This window comes from Rhea pennata, chromosome 32 (assembly GCF_028389875.1).
Source record: "Rhea pennata isolate bPtePen1 chromosome 32, bPtePen1.pri, whole genome shotgun sequence".
NCBI classification, from domain to species: domain Eukaryota; kingdom Metazoa; phylum Chordata; class Aves; order Rheiformes; family Rheidae; genus Rhea; species Rhea pennata.
The window spans coordinates 697,311-716,741 of record NC_084694.1 but is presented as its reverse complement, the minus strand read 5'-3'; the positions used below and the strand labels follow the sequence as shown (position 1 = coordinate 716,741).

Genomic DNA, 19,431 nt, shown 5'->3' with positions numbered 1-19,431 from the left:
CCCTAGGATCCCCCCAGGTCTCTCCCAGGCCCCCCAGGAGCCCCCCTCAGCCCCCCAAGAGCCTCCCCAACCACTCCCGAGCCTCCTCACGCCCCCAGCAGCCCCTCACCCCCCTCCCCGGTGTTTCCCAGTGTCTCACGCCCCTCTCACCCCCCCAATGTCCCCTCAAGACTCTACCTTACAGACCCCCCCAAGACTCCTCAGAACCCCCCCAGGACCCCTCACCCCCCCCCCGAACTCCCATGGCCTCTCAGACCCTCCCCAGGACCCCTCAGACCCTCCCAAGGCCCCTCAGACCCCCCCCGAACCCCCACGACCTCTCAGACCCTCCCCAGGACCCCTCAGACCCTCCCAAGACCCTTCAGACCCCCCAAGTACCCTCAAGCCCCTCTCAAAGCCCCTCCCCTGCCCCCCAAGTCCCCCCCCCCAGCCCCAGATGGCTTCAGCTCCCCCTCGCACCCCCGGGACCCCCCGAGGCCCTTTCCCCGGGACCCCCCGAGCCCCCAGAGCCCCGCTAAGGCCTCCCCAAAGCCCCCTCGGGCCCCGGCCGCCCCCGGCCCCGGGCCGGCCTCACCCGGCCGCGCGCTGCTGCTGCGCCACGTCCTCGAGGAAGTCGCCGATCTCGCGGCCGAGCCGCGCCTCGGGGCCGGCCCAGCGCTTCCAGCCCTTCTTGCGGTGGCGGCGGCCGCGGGCGCGGGGCCGGGCGGCGCGGGGAGGCCGCGGGGCCGGGCCCAGGCCCAGGAACGGCGCCGCCGCGGGCGCCGCCATCTTGGCCGCCGAGGCGGAAAGGAAGGGCGGGGCGAGCCGGAAGCGCCGCCCCGCCACTTCCGGCCGCCATGACGGGGAGGCGGGCGGCGCGGCGCCATGTTGGGAAGGGCGCGGCGCCATGTTGGGAAGGGCGCGGCGGCGGCCGGCGCGAGGCGCGGATTGGACGCGCGGCGGGCGGCGTCACTGGGTGACGTCACCGGCGCCCAGCTGCGCGCACACCCGGCGCGGGGGGGGGGAGGGGGGAGGGGTCCCAGGCGAGCTGCGCTGCGTCCAGATGTGGCCCAGATGTGGCCCCGCCGCCTATATCCAGATGTGACGCCCACCCCGCCCCCCGCCCCCCGCCCCCCTCTATCCAGATGTGCAGGGCCCCGACGCCGCCTCCAGATGTGCGCGCTATTCCATGCCCCCCCCGGGGGGGGACGGTCCAGGTGTGCGCCCAGATGTAGATCATCCAGATGTGCACTGTCCGCTGGCCGTCGCCAGATGTGGCTCCAGCTGTGCGGCCTGGTTGCCCTTCACTGCCCCTTTCCCGGCTCCAGATGTGAGCCCAGATGTGAGCCCAGATGTGCCCGTTACCCTGCTCCGTGTACAGGTGTGCTGTCACCCCCCACCCCAGATGTTGCTCCAGATGTGAGCCCAGATGTGAGCCCAGATGTGCCCCTCCCCGCTTCGCCCCCCCCCCGGCCCTCTGCACGCACGGACTCGCCCAGGCGCACACGCGTGTGCGCATGCCGGAGCGTGCGCATGGGAGAGGGTTGTGGGGGGGGGGCGGTGTGCGAGCGTGTGGGTGCGTGTGCGAGCGTGTCGGGGGCGTGTGCGAGCGTGTCGGGGGCGTGTGCGCCTGGGCGAGGTGCCGGTTTGGGGTGCAAAGGCGTTGGGGGTGGGGTGGGGGGGGGGCGTGTGCACACACGCCCCCCCCCCCGCACACCTGCACACACGTACACGCCCCCACACGTGTGCACAGGCCTCCTGCGGGCACGCACACGCTTGCACACGCCTGTCACACGGGCACACGCGCACCCCCCGCCATGCTGCTGCCCCCCCCCAGCACTGCCGGCCCCCCCACAGTGCCCCCCCCCAAAGCCTTTGCACCCCAAAGCGGCACCGGCGCCCTGCGGCCCCCCCAGCTCCTGCCCCCACCCCCCCCCCCGCTGCCCCCCAACTCCTGCCCCCACCCCCCCGCTGCCCCCTGCGCCCCCCAGCTCCTGCTCCCATCCCCCCCGCTGCCCCCAGCGGCCTCCCCGCCCCCCCCAGCTCCTGCCCCCAGCCCCCCGCTGCCCCCTGCGCCCCCCCCATCCCCTGCGGCCCCCCAGCTCCTGCCCCCCCATCCCCCCGCTGCCCCCGGCGGTCCCCCCCCACCCCTCCCACTGCCCCCTGCAGCCCCCCAGCTTCAGCACCCAGATTCCCCCCCCCCCGCACCCCCCAGACTCCCCCGCCCCCCTGCACCCCCCCCGCACCCCCCAGACCCCCCTGCATCCCCCGGTTTCTGCCCCCCGCTGCCCACGCAGAACCGAGACGTGGCGGGTGCGCGGGGCGGGGCGGCCGTTTATTGCCGGGGGGGGGCGGTGCCGTCGGGGGGGCGATGTCGTTGGTGGGGCAATGCCGTTGGGGGGGGGGCGATGCCTTGGGGGGGCGATGCGGTCGAGGGGCGATGCCGTCGAGGAGGGGGGGGCGGTGCTGTCGGTGGGGGGGCGATGCCGTCGGGGGGCGGGGCGATGCCGTCGGGGGGAGGGGGATGCCGGCCGGGGGGGGGGGGCGATTCTGTCGTGGGGGGCGGTGCTGTCGGTGGGGGGGCGATGCCATCGGGGGGGGGGGGCAATGCCGTCGGGGGGCTGATGCCGTTGGGGGAGGGGCGATGCCGTCGGGGGGGGGGGCGATGCCGGGGCGATGCCGTTGGGGGAGGGGCGATGCCGGGGGGGGGCGGTGCTGTCTGGGGGGGGCGATGCCAGGGGGGGGCGGTGCTGTCTGGGGGGGGCGATGCCGTCGGGGCGACAATGCCGTCGGGGGGCTGATGCCGTTGGTGGTGGGGCAATGCCGTCGGGGGGGGGGGCGATGCCGGGGGGGGCGGTGCTGTCTGGGGGGGGTCGATGCCGTCGGGGGGGGGCGATTCTGTCGTGGGGGGCGGTGCTGTCGGTGGGGGGGCGATGCCATCGGGGGGGGGGGGGAGCAATGCCGTCGGGGGGCTGATGCCGTTGGGGGAGGGGCGATGCCGTCGGGGGGGGGGCGATGCCGGGGCGATGCCGTTGGGGGAGGGGCGATGCCGTGGGGGGGGGCGGTGCTGTCTGGGGGGGGCGATGCCGGGGGGGGCGGTGCTGTCTGGGGGGGGCGATGCCGTCGGGGCGACAATGCCGTCGGGGGGGGGGCGATGCCGGGGGGGGGCGGTGCTGTCTGGGGGGGGGTCGATGCCGTCGGGGGGGGGCGATTCTGTCGTGGGGGGCGGTGCTGTCGGTGGGGGGGCGATGCCATCGGGGGGGGGGGGGGGCAATGCCGTCGGGGGGCTGATGCCGTTGGGGGAGGGGCGATGCCGTCGGGGGGGGGGCGATGCCGGGGCGATGCCGTTGGGGGAGGGGCGATGCCGTGGGGGGGGGGCGGTGCTGTCTGGGGGGGGCGATGCCGTCGGGGCGACAATGCCGTCGGGGGGCTGATGCCGTTGGTGGTGGGGCAATGCCGTCGGGGGGGGGGGCGATGCCGGGGGGGGCGGTGCTGTCTGGGGGGGGGTCGATGCCGTCGGGGGGGGGCGATTCTGTCGTGGGGGGCGGTGCTGTCGGTGGGGGGGCGATGCCATCGGGGGGGGGGGGAGCAATGCCGTCGGGGGGCTGATGCCGTTGGGGGAGGGGCGATGCCGTCGGGGGGGGGGCGATGCCGGGGCGATGCCGTTGGGGGAGGGGCGATGCCGTGGGGGGGGGGCGGTGCTGTCTGGGGGGGGCGATGCCGGGGGGGGCGGTGCTGTCTGGGGGGGGGCGATGCCGTCGGGGCGACAATGCCGTCGGGGGGCTGATGCCGTTGGGGGAGGGGCGATGCCGTCGGGGGGGGGGGCGATGCCGGGGGGGCGGTGCTGTCTGGGGGGGGGAGGCGATGCCATCGATGGAGGGGCTTTGCTGTCAGTGGTGCGGCAATGCCGTCGGGGGGGGGGGGTGATGCCGGGGGGGGGTCCTGCTGCTGGGGGGGGGGTGTCCTGCTCATGAGAGGGGGGTCCTGCTGCCGGGGGGGTGTCCCACTCCCGAGGGGGGGGGTCCCGCTCCCAAGGGGGGTTCCCACTCCCGAGGGGGGGGGTCCCGCTCCCAAGGGGGGTGTCCCACTCCCGAGGGGGGGGGTCCCGCTCCCAAGGGGGGTTCCCACTCCCGAGGGGGGGGTCCCGCTCCTGGGGGGGGTCCCACTCCCAAGGGGGGGGTCCCGCTCCCAAGGGGGGGTTCCCACTCCCGAGGGGGGGGTCCCGCTCCCGAGGGGGGGGGTCCCGCTCCCAAGGGGGGTTCCCACTCCCGAGGGGGGGGTTCCCGCTCCTGGGGGGGGTCCCACTCCCGAGGGGGGGGGTCCCTCTCCCAAGGGGGGGGTCCCACTCCCGAGTGGGGGGTTCCCACTCCCGAGGGGGGGGGTCCCGCTCCCGAGGGGGGGGTTCCCGCTCCTGGGGGGGGGTCCCGCTCCCGAGGGGGGGGTCCCGCTCCTGGGGGGGGTCCCACTCCCGAGGGGGGGGGTCCCTCTCCCAAGGGGGAGGTCCCACTCCCGAGGGGGGGTTCCCGCTCCCGAGGGGGGGGGGTCCCGCTCCCAAGGGGGGTTCCCACTCCCGAGGGGGGGGTCCCGCTCCCGAGGGGGGGGTTCCCGCTCCCGGGGGGGTTCCCACTCCCGAGGGGGGGGTCCCACTCCCAAGGGGGGGTTCCCGCTCCTGGGGGGGGGGGGTCCCGCTCCCGAGTGGGGGGTCCTGCTCCCGAGGGGGGGGTTCCCGCTCCCGAGGGGGGGGGTCCCGCTCCCGAGGGGGGGGGTTCCCGCTCCCGGGGGGGGGTCCCACTCCCGAGGGGGGGTCCCGCTCCCGAGGGGGGGTTCCCGCTCCTGGGGGGGGGGGTCCCTCTCCCGAGTGGGGGGTCCCGCTCCCAAGGGGTGGTCCCGCTCCCGGGGGGGGTTCCCACTCCCGAGGGGGGGGGGTCCCACTCCCGAGGGGGGGGGGGTTCCCGCTCCCGAGGGGGGGTCCCGCTCCCGAGGGGGGGGTTCCCACTCCCGAGTGGGGGGTCCCACTCCCGAGGGGGGGGTCCCGCTCCCGAGGGGGGGTTCCCGCTCCCGAGGGGGGGGTCCCGCTCCCGAGGGGGGTTCCCACTCCCGAGTGGGGGGGTCCCGCTCCCGGGGGGGGGGTTCCCACTCCCGAGGGGGGTTCCCACTCCCGAGTGGGGGGTCCCACTCCCGAGGGGGGGGTCCCGCTCCCGAGGGGGGTTCCCACTCCCGAGTGGGGGGTCCCGCTCCCGGGGGGGGGGTTCCCACTCCCGAGGGGGGTTCCCACTCCCGAGGGGGGGGTCCCGCTCCCAAGGGGGGGGTCCCCCCCCCCCTCACTCGGCGGAGCCCTTGGGGCGCCGCTTGGAGGGCGGCACCAGGTGCGGGGGCAGGTCGGCGGGCAGCCCGCGGCCCTCGAGCTTGGCGCCGATGAGGTGGCTGGCGAGCGCGAACTCCTCGTGGTCGAGCATGCCGTCGCGGTCCACGTCGCTGAGCTGCCAGATGCGGCCCAGCACCGAGTTGGGCAGCCGCGTGCTCACCATCCAGCTGCGCGCCTTGCGCCCGCTCAGCTTCCCGTCCAGCGGCGACAGCGTGTAGAAGATCTCGTCGTACTTGGGCTTGTCCTTGGTGACCACCCAGGCGTCCTCGTCCTCGGCGTCGGCCTCGTCCGCCGCCGCGCCGCCGGCCTCGCCGGCCTCGGCGAAGGGGCCGCGCCGGGCGCCCTCGAAGGCGCCTCCCTGCACGCCGGCCTCGGGCGCCGCCAGCTCCTCGCGCTGCAGCAGCGGCACCAGCGCCGCCGCCTCGGCGCCCAGCAGCTCCTCCAGCGCCTCCAGCATCCGGCCCTTGGGCCCCCGCAGCTTCCCGAAGTCGTGCGCCAGCAGCAGCTCCTGCCGGGGGGCCCCCCCCACCCCACCGCCGGTGCTGTCAGCCGGGCGCCCGTGGGGCGGCGGGGCGGGGGGGATGGGCGGGGCAGTGGGGCAGGGGGTCGGGGTGCAGTGGGGCAGGGCGTCAGGGTGCAATGGGTCAGGGCATCGGGGTGCAATGGGGCAGGGAATTGGGGTGCGATGGGGCAGGGCATCGGGGTGCGATGGGGCAGGGATTCCCGGGGCAATAAAAGCTGCACAAAGCCGGTTATGGGACCTCCGTAGTGCAGGAAAAGCGGGTTAAAGCTGGTTATCCGGGTGCCAAGGTGCTGGGCTGTCCGGAGCCCGGAGCCGGGCGGCCGAGCGCGAAAGAGCGGGTGGTGCGGGCGCGGCAGAGGCTGCGAAACGCCGGAGCGGGGCCCCCGGGCCGGGAGAGCGGATTAAACCCGCGATCCGGGTGTGATAGAGCCGGTTATCTGGTGCGATAGAGCCCGTGATCTGGGTGCGATAGAGCTGGTTATCTGGGCGCAATAGAGCCGGTTATCTGGGTGCGATAGAGCCCGTGATCTGGGTGCGATAGAGCTGGTTATCTGGGCGCGATAGAGCCCGTGATCTGGGTGCAATAGAGCCGGTTATCCATGTGCAATAGAGCCGGTTATCTGGGTGCAATAGAGCTGGTTATCTGGCCATGATAGAGCCGCTTATCCAGGCGCGATAGAGCCGGTTATCTGGGCGCGATAGAGCCCGTGATCTGGGTGCGATAGAGCTGGTTATCCATGTGCAATAGAGCCGGTTATCTGGGTGCAATAGAGCTGGTTATCTGGCCATGATAGAGCCGCTTATCCGGGCACGATAGAGCCGGTTATCTGGGTGCGATAGAGCCGGTTATCCAGGCACGATAGAGCCGGTTATCTGGGCGCGATAGAGCCCGTGATCCGGGCGCGATAGAGCCGGTTATCCATGTGCAATAGAGCCGGTTATCTGGGTGCAATAGAGCTGGTTATCTGGGCGTGATAGAGCCAGTTATGCGGGCGCGATAGAGCCGGTTATCTGGTGCAATAAAGGCTGCAAAATATCCATTTTCAGCTCTCCCCTTGGTGCAAAAATGCAGATTAAAGCCAGTTACGTGGTGCAAAAGAGCTGCTTGTGCAGGCGCACACAAGCCAGTTTTCAGCCCTCCGCACGCAACAAAAGCAGTTATTTGGTCCTCCGGGTGCAACAAAGCGGGTCGGAGCGGGTTACCCACGTGCAAAAATCGTGGCATCGCCCCCCGCCCCGTGCAAAAGAGATTAAAGCCATTTATCGGGCTGCCAAAGAGCCAGTTTTCTGGGTGCGAAAGAGCTGGTTTCTGCGTGCAACAAAGGGGGCAAAAAAGCAGATTAGAGCCGGTTATCCGGTGCAAAAAAAGCAGATTAAAGTTGGTTATGGGGTGCCTGGGGGCAAAAAAAGCAGGCGGGGGACAGTTATCCGGGTGCAAAAGAGCCGGTTCTCGGCGCCTCGGGTGCAAAAAGCGGATTAAAGCAAGTTATCTGGGTGCAAAGGAGCTGGGGATGGGGAGGGGAGATGGTTGTGAAAAAAAGCTGCTGGTTTGGGTACGAAGGAGCCGGTTCGGGGGTGCAATGGAGCCAGTTTGGGGATGCAAAGGAGCTGGTTCGGGGGTGCGATGGAGCCAGTTTGGGGATGCAAAGGAGCTGGTTCGGGGGTGCGATGGAGCCAGTTCGCGGGTGCAATGGAGCTGGTTTGGGGATGCAAAGGAGCCGGTTTGGGGGCGCGATGGAGCCATTTCGCGGGTGCGATGGAGCTGGTTTGGGGATGCAAAGGAGCCGGTTCGGGGGCGCGATGGAGCCATTTCGCGGGTGCGATGGAGCTGGTTTGGGGATGCAAAGGAGCCGGTTCGGGGGCGCGATGGAGCCGGTTCGGGGGCGCGACGGAGCTGGTTTGGGGGCACGGAGGAGCCGGTTCGGGGGCGGGCGCGCGAGCGGCGCCGGAGCCGCCGCCGGCGCCCACCTGCATGCGGGCGCAGTCGGGGAAGTCTCCGGGCGGGATGCGGTGCTCCAGCTGGATCTTGGCGAAGATGAGGGGCAGCTTGGCGATGAGCTGCTTCTTCTTGTTGTCCTTGCCGAAGACGGACGGCATCTCCTTCTTGAGGTGGCCCATGATGTGGGCGTGCACCTGCGGCGGGGCGCGGCCGTCGCCCGGGGCCCCGGCGTCCGGGCGCCCCGGCCCCACCGCTGCCGCCCGCCCGCCCGCGCAGGTGAGCTCTGGGAGGGGCTTCTGGAGGGGGGTGAGGGCGCTCGGGGTGCTTGGGGCATCTCGGGGGGGTCTCGGGATGTCCAAAGCTTGGGGACCCCCAGGCGGCTCCCGGGGGATCGTGGTGCAGCAGCTCCCGCTTGCAGCACCGTCCCCGTCCCCATCCCATCCCCATCCCCATCCCATCCCATCCCATCCCATCCCCATCCCCATCCCCATCCCCATCCCATCCCCATCCCATCCCCATCCCCATCCCCATCCCATCCCCATCCCATCCATCCCCATCCCCATCCCCATCCCCATCCCATCCCATCCCATCCCATCCCCATCCCCATCCCCATCCCCATCCCATCCCCATCCCATCCCCATCCCATCCCATCCCATCCCCATCCCCATCCCATCCCCATCCCATCCCCATCCCATCCCATCCCATCCCCATCCCCATCCCATCCCCATCCCCATCCCATCCCCATCCCATCCCCATCCCCATCCCATCCCCATCCCATCCCATCCCCATCCCATCCCATCCCATCCCATCCCATCCCCATCCCCATCCCCATCCCATCCCCATCCCATCCCATCCCCATCCCATCCCCATCCCCATCCCATCCCATCCCATCCCATCCCATCCCCATCCCCATCCCCATCCCATCCCCATCCCATCCCCATCCCATCCCATCCCATCCCCATCCCCATCCCATCCCATCCCATCCCCATCCCATCCCATCCCATCCCCATCCCCATCCCATCCCCATCCCCATCCCATCCCCATCCCATCCCCATCCCCATCCCATCCCATCCAATCCCCATCCCCATCCCATCCCCATCCCCATCCCCATCCCCATCCCATCCCATCCCCATCCCCATCCCCATCCCCATCCCCATCCCCATCCCATCCCCATCCCATCCCATCCCCATCCCATCCCATCCCATCCCATCCCATCCCATCCCATCCCCATCCCCATCCCATCCCATCCCATCCCCATCCCCATCCCCATCCCATCCCCATCCCCATCCCATCCCCATCCCCATCCCCATCCCATCCCATCCCCATCCCATCCCCATTCCCATCCCATCCCATCCCATCCCCATCCCATCCCCATCCCATCCCCATCCCCATCCCCATCCCATCCCATCCCATCCCATCCATCCCATCCCCATCCCATCCCATCCCATCCCATCCCATCCCATCCCCATCCCCATCCCATCCCCATCCCATCCCCATCCCCATCCCCATCCCATCCCCATCCCCATCCCATCCCATCCCCATCCCCATCCCCATCCCATCCCCATCCCATCCCCATTCCCATCCCATCCCATCCCATCCCCATCCCATCCCATCCCCATCCCCATCCCCATCCCCATCCCCATCCCATCCCCATTCCCATCCCATCCCATCCCATCCCCATCCCATCCCCATTCCATCCCAATCCCATCCCATCCCTATCCCATCCCATCCCCATCCCCATCCCATCCCATCCCCATCCCATCCCATCCCATCCCCATCCCCATTCCCATCCCATCCCATCCCATCCCCATCCCATCCCATCCCCATCCCCATCCCATCCCATCCCCATCCCATCCCATCCCATCCCCATCCCCATCCCATCCCCATCCCCATCCCATCCCCATCCCATCCCCATCCCATCCCCATCCCATCCCCATCCCCATCCGATCCCCATCCCATCCCCATCCCCATCCCATCCCCATCCCCATCCCCATCCCATCCCCATCCCCATCCCCATCCCCATCCGATCCCCATCCCATCCCCATCCCCATCCCCATCCCCATCCCCATCCATCCCATCCCCATCCCCATCCCCATCCCCATCCCCATCCCATCCCCATCCCATCCCCATCCCCATCCCATCCCATCCCCATCCCCATCCCCATCCCATCCCCATCCCATCCCCATCCCCATCCCCATCCCCATCCCCATCCCCATCCCCATCCCCATCCCCATCCCCATCCCATCCCCATCCCCATCCCCATCCCATCCCCATCCCCATCCCCATCCCCATCCCCATCCCATCCCATCCCCATCCCATCCCCATCCCATCCCATCCCCATCCCATCCCCATCCATCCCCATCCCCATCCCCATCCCCATCCCCATCCCATCCCCATTCCCATCCCATCCCATCCCATCCCATCCCATCCCCATCCCATCCCCATTCCCATCCCATCCCATCCCCATCCCATCCCATCCCCATCCCCATCCCATCCCATCCCATCCCCATCCCCATCCCATCCCCATCCCCATCCCCATCCCCATCCCCATCCCATCCCCATCCCATCCCATCCCCATCCCCATCCATCCCCATCCCATCCCATCCCCATCCCATCCCCATCCCCATCCCCATCTCCATCCCCATCCCATCCCCATCCCATCCCCATCCCCATCCCATCCCATCCCCATCCCCATCCCCATCCCATCCCCATCCCATCCCCATCCCAATCCCATCCCATCCCCATCCCCATCCCATCCCCATCCCCATCCCCATCCCCATCCCATCCCATCCCCATCCCATCCCCATCCCATCCCATCCCCATCCCATCCCCATCCCATCCCCATCCCCATCCCCATCCCCATCCCCATCCCCATCCCATCCCATCCCCATCCCCATCCCCATCCCCATCCCCATCCCCATCCCCATCCCCATCCCCATCCCATCCCATCCCCATCCCCATCCCCATCCCATCCCCATCCCCATCCCCATCCCCATCCCCATCCCATCCCATCCCCATCCCATCCCCATCCCATCCCATCCCCATCCCCATCCCATCCCATCCCATCCCCATCCCATCCCCATCCCCATCCCCATCCCATCCCCATCCCCATCCCATCCCCATCCCATCCCATCCCATCCCCATCCCATCCCCATCCCATCCCATCCCATCCCCATCCCATCCCATCCCCATCCCCATCCCCATCCCATCCCATCCCATCCCCATTCCATCCCATCCCCATCCCCATCCCCATCCCATCCCCATCCCCATCCCCATCCCATCCCCATCCCCATCCCCATCCCATCCCATCCCCATCCCCATCCTCTCCCATCCCTCCGGAGCCGCCTTGGCCCCCGTCCTGGAAAATCCCGGCTCCGGCGGGAGGAAGCCCCGGGTGGCCGGAAGAGATAAGGGAGGGAAAGCGGCAGCGGGAAACGCGGCCGCCCCCGGCCCCGGCTCCCGCCCGCCCTGGCCTGACGCCACGGCAATGGGCTCGGTCTGGCCTGACGCCACGGTGAGGGGCCCAGCCTGATGCCATGTGTGGGGCTTGGTCTGGCCTGACGCCACGGCAATGGGCTCAGCCTGATTCCATGGTGAGGGGCTCGGCCCAGCCTGATGCCATGGCGCGGGATTTGGCCTGATGCCACGGTGAGGGGCTCGGCCCAACCTGACCCCATGGTGAGGGGCTCGGCCTGGCCCGATGCCATGGTGAGGGGCTCGGCCCGGCGTGACACTCAAGGTGAGGGGATCGGGGGGGGGGGGGGTCTGGAGCGGGACCGATGCAGGGGGTTGGGGGGTTGGACGTTAATTACTCCTTAATGAGGGCGGCGGAAGGCTCCGCCTGGTCGGAAATGGCTAACGAGGAAACCGGGGCCGGATGCGGCCGGGCCGGGGGCCACAGCCCCCCCCCGGGGCGAGTGATGGGGCTGCTGGAGCCGGGGGGAACCGCGTCAGGACCCCCCGCCCCTCCCCCACCGGGGCCCAGGCATCCTGCCCCCCCACACTGCCCGGGGGGCCCAGGCGTCCTGCCCCCTTCCCCAGCCCCCACTGTGAGGCCTCCCTGTCCATCCAGAGCCGGGAGCGGGCCCAGGCGTCCTGGTCCCGGCTCTGGTCTGCGGGAACCGGAGCCGGGAGAGGGCCCAGGCGTCCTGGTCCCGGCTCTGGTCCGCGGGAACCGGAGCCGGGAGCGGGCCCAGGCGTCCTGGTCCCGGCTCTGGTCCGTGGGAACCGGAGCCAGGAGAGGGCCCAGGCGTCCTGGTCCCGGCTCCGGTCTGCGGGAACCGGAGCCGGGAGAGGGCCCAGGCGTCCTGGTCCCGGCTCCGGTCTGCGGGAACCGGAGCCGGGAGCGGGCCCAGGCGTCCTGGTCCCGGCTCTGGTCCGCGGGAACCGGAGCCGGGAGCGGGCCCAGGCGTCCTGGTCCCGGCTCTGGTCCGTGGGAACCGGAGCCAGGAGAGGGCCCAGGCGTCCTGGTCCCGGCTCCGGTCTGCGGGAACCGGAGCCGGGAGAGGGCCCAGGCGTCCTGGTCCCGGCTCCGGTCTGCGGGAACCGGAGCCGGGAGCGGGCCCAGGCGTCCTGGTGCCCCGGGAGCCTGAGCGGGGGCCCCGGCATCCTGCCCCCCCCCCGGCGCGCGGCGGGGCCCCGGCGCCCGGCCCCCCCGCGCTCACCCGGACCTGCCGCGCTCGCTTCACCAGGTCGTTGAGCTTCCTCAGGGCCGAGTTGCGGGGCAGGTTCTGGATGTCCTGGAACAAGTCCTGCTCCTCGAGCTCGAAGAGCCGCCGGTTGTCGGAGACGAGCAGCGGCTCGGCCCAGAAGGAGCCGATGAAGACGCGCAGCACCTCGGGGGTGTCGAACACCTTCCCCAGGGACCACATCAGCGCCCCGTAGACCCGCATCAGCTGCTGCGTCTCCACCATGTCGGCCTTGTTCAGGACCACCCGGATCTTGTCCTCGTTGCCCTTGAGGGCTCGGATGGCCTCCGAGAACTCGTCCGAGATCTCCAGCTTGTGCGCGTCGAAGAGCAGGATGATGAGGTCGACGCGCTCGGCGAACCACTGCAGCACGGCCGCGAAGTCGTAGCCTGCGGGGAGCGGCGGGGAAGCGCGGGGCGGCCGGACGCTGCGCCGGGGCCACGCGCGGCCGCGGCACGGAGCAGCGCGCGGTGCAGGCGCGGAGCAGCGCTCGGCCCCGGCACGGAGCAGCGCTCGGCCCCGGTACAGAGCAGCGCTCGGCCCCGGCACGGAGCAGCGCGCGGTGCAGGCGCGGAGCATCGCGCGGCCGCGGCACAGAGCATCGTGCGGTGCAGGCGCGGAGCAGCGCTCGGCCCCGGCACGGAGCAGCGCTTGGCCCCGGCACGGAGCAGCGCTCGGCCCCGGCACGGAGCATCGTGCGGTGCAGGCGCGGAGCAGCGCTCGGCCCCGGCATGGAGCATCGCGCGGCCGCAGCACGGAGCATCGCACGGTGCAGGCACGGAGCAGCGCTCGGCCCCGGCACGGAGCAGCGCTCGGCCCTGGCACGGAGCATTGTGCGGCCCCGGCACGGAGCAGCGCGCGGTGCAGGCGCGGAGCAGCGCTCGGCCCCGGCATGGAGCATCGTGCGGTGCAGGCGCGGAGCAGCGCTCGGCCCCGGCATGGAGCATCGCGCGGCCGCAGCACGGAGCATCGCACGGTGCAGGCACGGAGCAGCGCTCGGCCCCGGCACGGAGCAGCGCTCGGCCCTGGCACGGAGCATTGTGCGGCCCCGGCACGGAGCAGCGCGCGGTGCAGGCGCGGAGCAGCGCTCGGCCCCGGCATGGAGCATCGTGCGGTGCAGGCGTGGAGCAGCGCTCGGCCCCGGCACGGAGCAGCGCGCGGTGCAGGCGCGGAGCAGCGCTCGGCCCCGGCATGGAGCATCGTGCGGTGCAGGCGCGGAGCAGCGCTCGGCCCCGGCACGGAGCAGCGCTCGGCCCTGGCATGGAGCATTGTGCGGCCCCGGCACGGAGCAGCGCGCGGTGCAGGCGCGGAGCAGCGCTCGGCCCCGGCATGGAGCAGCGCTCGGCCCTGGCACGGAGCATTGTGCGGCCCCGGCACGGAGCAGCGCGCGGTGCAGGCGCGGAGCAGCGCGCGGTGCAGGCGCGGAGCAGCGCTCGGCCCCGGAACGGAGCATCGTGCGGTGCAGGCGCGGAGCAGCGCGCAGTGCAGGCGCGGAGCAGCGCTCGGCCCCGGCACGGAGCATCGCGCGGTGCAGGCGCGGAGCAGCGCTCGGCCCCGGCACAGAGCAGCGCGCGGTGCAGGCGCGGAGCATTGCATGGCCCTGGCACGGAGCAGCACTTGGCCCTGACCCCGCGCCCGGCCCAGGCCCCACTCCCCCCCCCGCTGCTCACATGTGCTCCCAGCCCACACGCAGCCCCGCTCCCCGCCTCACACAGCCCGGACCCCTGCGCAGCCCCACCCCGTGCACAGCCCGGACCCCTGCACGGCCCCCACTGCCCCCTGTGCACAGCCCGGACCCCTGCGCAGCCCCCCCCCACCCCCGTGCACAGCCCGGACCCCTGCACGTGCCCAGTCCCCCCGGCTGCCCGGCCCCTCGGAGCCCCTCGGCCGTGGAGCCCCCCAGACATGGCTGGGGGGGGCACGGCTGGGCCCACAGCTGGGCACAGCATTGGGGGGGCACAGCTGGAGCCACATCTGGATCGCAGGGAGGGGGCTCTGCGGGGGGGCTGAGTTCCCACGCACATCTGGGGAGCGCGGGGGTGGGGGCCCCACTGCACATCCGGACCGGTGCTGGGAGTCCGGGCTGGGCGGGGGGGGCACATGTGGCCCGAAGGCAGGAGGTGGGGGTGTTTGGGGGGGCCCATCTGGAGCGGCCCGGGGAGGAGGGGCCGGCGGGGGCGCGGCGGGGGGGCCGGGGCGGCCTTACCCCGGCTCACGCGCTGCTTCGCCCCGGAGAGGATCCCCGGCGTGTCGATGAGGCTGATGCTCTCCAGCACCTGGTTGGGCAGGTGGGCGCACATGAACCTGGGGGGAGGGGCGGGGGGGGGAGACGCCGCCTTAGCGCCCGGACGCCTGGGCCCCTCGCCAGGCGGGGGGCGGGGAGGAGGAAGGCTCCCCCCCTTCCCCCCAAATGCAGGGTGCACCCCACTGGCAGTTGCAACCCGAGCGCGATTGCAGCTGCCCGGACGCCTGGGCCCCTTGCCCGGGATTATTGGGGTGGGGCAAGGGGACGCCCCCCCCTCCCCCCACGCAGGGTGCACCCTAGGTGTGATTGCAGCAGCCCGGACGCCTGGGCCCCTTGCCCGGGCTTGGGGTGGGGGGGGGGCGATGGCATGTTCCCCCCTCCGCCCCCCCCCACGCAGCCTGCGCCCCCGGTGCAATTGCAACTCTGGGTGTGATTGCACCATCCCGGACGCCTGGGCCCCTTGCCCGGGATTATTGGGGGGGGAGGGGGGGCTCCGCCCAGCCGCGGGGCTGCTCGCTGCGCCGGGCGGCTCCGGGCGGCTCCGGGCAGAGGCGAGCCGGGAAAGGGGCCCGGGAACGGCCCGGCCCGGCGCAGCCCCGGCGGCAGCCGGCGGAGCTGATCACGGGCCGCGCTGCAGCCCTGCGGGCGCTGCGGCAGCCCGACTGCGGGAAATCCTGCAGCCGCGGTCGCACGCGCCGCTGCGGCCCCGACCGCGTGCACCGCTGCGGCCCGGCGTGCGTTGACGCAGCCCCGGCCCCACGCAGCGCTGCACGGCCAGCTGCGTGCACGACGGCGCCCCAGGTACACGCACTGCTGCAACCCCAGTCGTGCGCACCGCTGCAGCCCTGTGCACACTGCTGCAGCCCTGTGTGCACCCTTGCAGCTGTACGTGCACTATTGCAGCCCTACGCACACCGCTGCAGCCCTGTGTCCACCGCTGCAACCCTAGATGCACTGCTGCAGCCCTGTGTGCACCGTTGCAGCTGTACATGCAATACTGCAGCCCTACGCACACTGCTGTGGCCCTACATGCAGTGCTGTGGCCCAACACGCACCACTGCAGCCCAACATGCACCACTGCAGCCCCATGTGCACCGCTGCAGCCCTGTGTGCACTGTTGCAACCCTACATGCACTGCTGCAGCCCTGCGTGCACCATTGCAACCCTACATGCACTGCTGCAGCCCCATGTGCACCGCTGCAGCCCTGTGTGCACCGCTGCAGCCCTGTGTGCACCGCTGCAGCCCTGCGTGCACCATTGCAACCCTACATGCACTGCTGCAGCCCCATGTGCACTGCTGCAGCCCCGTGTGCACCGCTGCAGCCCCACACACACCGCTGCAGCCCTATGTGCACCATTGCAACCCTACACGCACCGCTGCAGCCCCACACGCACCGCCGCAGCCCCGACCGCGAGCCCAGCGGCGGCGGCGGCTACGTGCAGCGCGGCCGGCGCAGCTGCGGCCCTGACGCCGTCTTTCCGAGGCGGCCGGGGGGGCCGGGGCCGGGGCCTTGGCAGCCGCCGGCGGCGCATTCCTGAGGCCTGGCTCATGCCGGGAGCCGCCCCGGAGCGGGGGCTGGGGAGGGCGGGGGGGGCCCGGACGCCGGGGCCCCGCTCACCGGTTGAGGAAGGCGGTGCCGAAGGGGTTGAGCTTGCGGAAGGGCTTCTTGGGGTCGACGATGAGCGCGTTGCCCGGCGTGACGCCCTCGGTCTCGCCGTGCATCACGGCCACGAAGGAGTCGGTGGTGGGCTCGGGCCCCACGCGGCTGCCGGGGATGTCCTGCTCCAGCAGGTACCGGATGAACGTGGTCTTGCCCGTGGAGTACTGGCCCACCACCAGCACCATGGGCTTGCTGTCGAAGTCGGCGTCCTCCAGCGCCGGCGAGTGGAACTCGTGGAAGCGGTAAAACTCCTCCACGGGCAGCAGCTTCTTCCTATAGAGCTCCTTGAGGCCCTCGGTGACGGTGCGGATCACCTCCGGCTCCGCCGCCTTCTTCTTCTCCTGCTTCTTCATCCAGCTGAACATGGCGGCGCGGCGGCGGCTGCGTCCGCCGCGGCCCGGCCCCGGCGCTTCCCCGGGCTGCGGCGCGTGTGCGGCGGCGGCTCCGGCGCCTCCGGCAGCTCCGGCGGCTCCGGGGCCTCCGATGGCTTCGGGGTCTCCGGCGGCTTCGGGAGCGAACGGCGGCTGCGGGGCCGTGGTGGCTCCGGGTGCTCCAATGGCTTCGGTGGCTCCGGTGGCTTCAGGAGCGAGCGGCGGCTGCGGGGCCGTGGTGGCTCCGGAGGCTCCGACGGCTCCGGAGACTCTGGCGGTGTTCAGTGGCTGTGGGGCTGCGACGGCTCTGGAGGCTCCGAGGGCTCCAGCAGCTCCGGAGGCTCCGGCAGCGAGCGGTGGCTTTGGGGCTGTGACGGCTCTGATGGCTCCGAGGGCTCCGGAGGCTCCGAGGGCTCCGGAGACTCCGGCGGTGATCAGTGGCTGTGGGGCTGTGACGGCTCCGAGGGCTCCGGAGACTCCGGCGGTGATCAGTGGCTATGGGGCTGTGACGGCTCTGGAGGCTCCGACGGCTCCGAGGGCTCCGGAGGCTGCGACGGCTCCGGCAGCGAGCGGTGGCTTTGGGGCTGCGACGGCTCCGATGGCTCTGGCAGCTCCAAGGGCTCTGGGGGCTCCGACGGCTCCGGGGTCTCTGGAGGCTCTAATGGCTCCGGCGGCTCCGGCGGCCGCGGAGCGTGGGAATGCGGCTGGGGCGGTTCCCGCGGCTCCGCGCGGGCGGCGGGAGCCGAAGTCGCTCCCCGGCGGCGGTTTCCCCTTCCCGGAGCGGCCGCGGCGGCACCGCGATCCCGGCGGACGGAGCCGCTGCCGGCGCTTCCGAAGAAAAAACCGCTTCCTCGGGGCGATGCGACTTTTCTTTCTTTTTTCCCCTCTTTTCTTGCCCTCGGTTTTCCCCGCGCTGGGAGGGAGGAGAGGCCGGGCCGGGCCGGGCGGGATCCCGCTGCTCCTCTGACGCGGGGCCGGAGGCGGCCGGCAGAAAAGGGCCGGGACGAGCGGAATATATTAGCATAAATTAGCGGCGGGAAGGGGGGGAAGAGCCGGAGCCGGAGCCGGAGCCGGGACGACGCAGCCGGACTGGAGCGCCAGCCGCGAGAGCTGATGAATAAATAAAGCGAGACGGGAAGAGCCAAAGTCGGCAGCGATTTCCCAGCCCCTCGGAGGCCGGAGCGCGGCCTGCGGCGCCCCCAGGCGAGGGCTGCGGAGAGAGCGGGAGCGGGACCCGCCGCGGGGCCGGCTGCGGGCGCAGCGAGACCGCCGCGGGGCCGGGAAACGCCGAGTGCGGGGGGCGAAACCGCCGCGGGGCCGGGAAACGCCGAGTGCGGGGGGCGAGACCGCCGCGGGGCCGGGAAACGCCGAGTGCGGGGGGCGAAACCGCCGCGGGGCCGGGAAACGCCGAGTGCGGGGGGCGAAACCGCCACCAGGGCGGGAAACGCCGAGTGCGGGGGGCGAAACCGCCGCGGGGCCGGGAAACACCGAGTGCGGGGGGCGAAACCGCCGCGGGGCCGGGAAACGCTGCGTGCGGGGGGCGAGACCGCCGTGGGGCTGGGAAACACCGAGTGCGGGGGGCGAAACCGCCGCGGGGCCGGGAAACACTGAGTGCGGGGGGCGAAACCGCCGCGGGGCCGGGAAACGCCGAGTGCGGGGGGCGAGACCGCCGCGGGGCCGGGAAACGCCGAGTGCGGGGGGCGAAACCGCCACCAGGCTGGGAAACACTGAGTGCGGGGGGCGAGACCGCCGCGGGGCCGGGAAACGCCGCGTGTGGGGGGCGAAACCGCCACCAGGCCGGGAAACGCCGAGTGCGGGGGGCGAAACTACCACGGGGCTGGGAAACACCAAGTGCGGGGGGCGAAACCGCCGTGGGGCCGGGAAACGCCGAGTGCGGGGGGCGAAACCGCCACCAGGCCGGGAAACACCGAGTGCGGGGGGCAAAACCGCCATGGGGCCGGGAAACGCCGAGTGCGGGGGGCGAAACCGCCGCGGGGCCGGGAAACACCGAGTGCGGGGGGCGAAACCGCCGCGGGGCTGGGAAATGCCGAGTGCGGGGGGCGAAACCGCCGTGGGGCCGGGAAACGCTGCGTGCGGGGGGCGAAACCGCCACCAGGCCGGGAAACACCGCACGTGCGGGTGGCGAAACCGCCGTGGGGCCGGGAAACACTGAGTGCGGGGGGCGAAACCACCGTGGGGCCGGGAAACGCCGCGTGCGGGGGGCGAAACCGCCACGGGGCCACGAAACGCTGAGTGTGGGGGGCAAAACCGCCGCAGGGCCAGGAAACGCTGAGTGCGGGGGGTGAAACCGCCGTGGGGCCAGGAAACGCCACGTGCGGGGGGCGAAACCGCCGCCAGGCTGGGAAACACCGCGCGTGTGGGGGGCGAAACCGCCGTGGGGCTGGGAAACGCCGTGTGCGGGTGGCGAAACCGCCGTGGGGCTGGGAAACGCTGAGTGTGGGGGGCGAAACCGCCGCCGGGCAGGGAAACACCGCGCGTGTGGGGCGAACCCGCCGGCGAGCCCCCGCCGGAGGAATGCGAAGCGATGCCCTGCGCCGTTTTTAAAAAGAAGAGCAATTTAATTTACACAGAGGTACTAAATGTACATAATTCTTTAAAAAAATCGTTATGCACAATAAATACAGTACAAAATTATTTTA

The 19,431-nt window shown here is 71.8% G+C and overlaps 1 protein-coding gene across 1 annotated transcript; it reads right to left on the bottom strand.

The window, feature by feature from the left end:
- Nucleotides 1–5,167: 5,167 nt before the first annotated feature.
- Nucleotides 5,168–17,849, bottom strand: EHD2 (EH domain containing 2). Its single transcript, XM_062598212.1, has 5 exons — nt 16,359–17,849; nt 14,701–14,798; nt 12,471–12,883; nt 7,836–8,000; nt 5,168–5,852 (listed from the first exon to the last, which is right to left on the bottom strand). The coding sequence occupies exons 1-5, from the start codon at nt 16,763–16,765 to the stop codon at nt 5,301–5,303; spliced, it is 1,635 nt and encodes a 544-aa protein (XP_062454196.1). The 5' UTR covers nt 16,766–17,849; the 3' UTR covers nt 5,168–5,300.
- Between the last annotated feature and the right edge of the window lie 1,582 nt (nt 17,850–19,431).

Coding starts and splice junctions, on each gene's coding strand:
- EHD2 (XM_062598212.1), bottom strand. CDS start 16,765: ATGTTCAGCTGGATGAAGAAGCAGGAGAAGAAGAAGGCGGCGGAGCCG. Junction 14,799..16,358: donor GGCACCGCCTTCCTCAACCG/GTGAGCGGGGCC, acceptor CCCTCCCCCCAG/GTTCATGTGCGCCCACCTGC. Junction 12,884..14,700: donor GAAGCAGCGCGTGAGCCGGG/GTAAGGCCGCCC, acceptor CGCTCCCCGCAG/GCTACGACTTCGCGGCCGTG.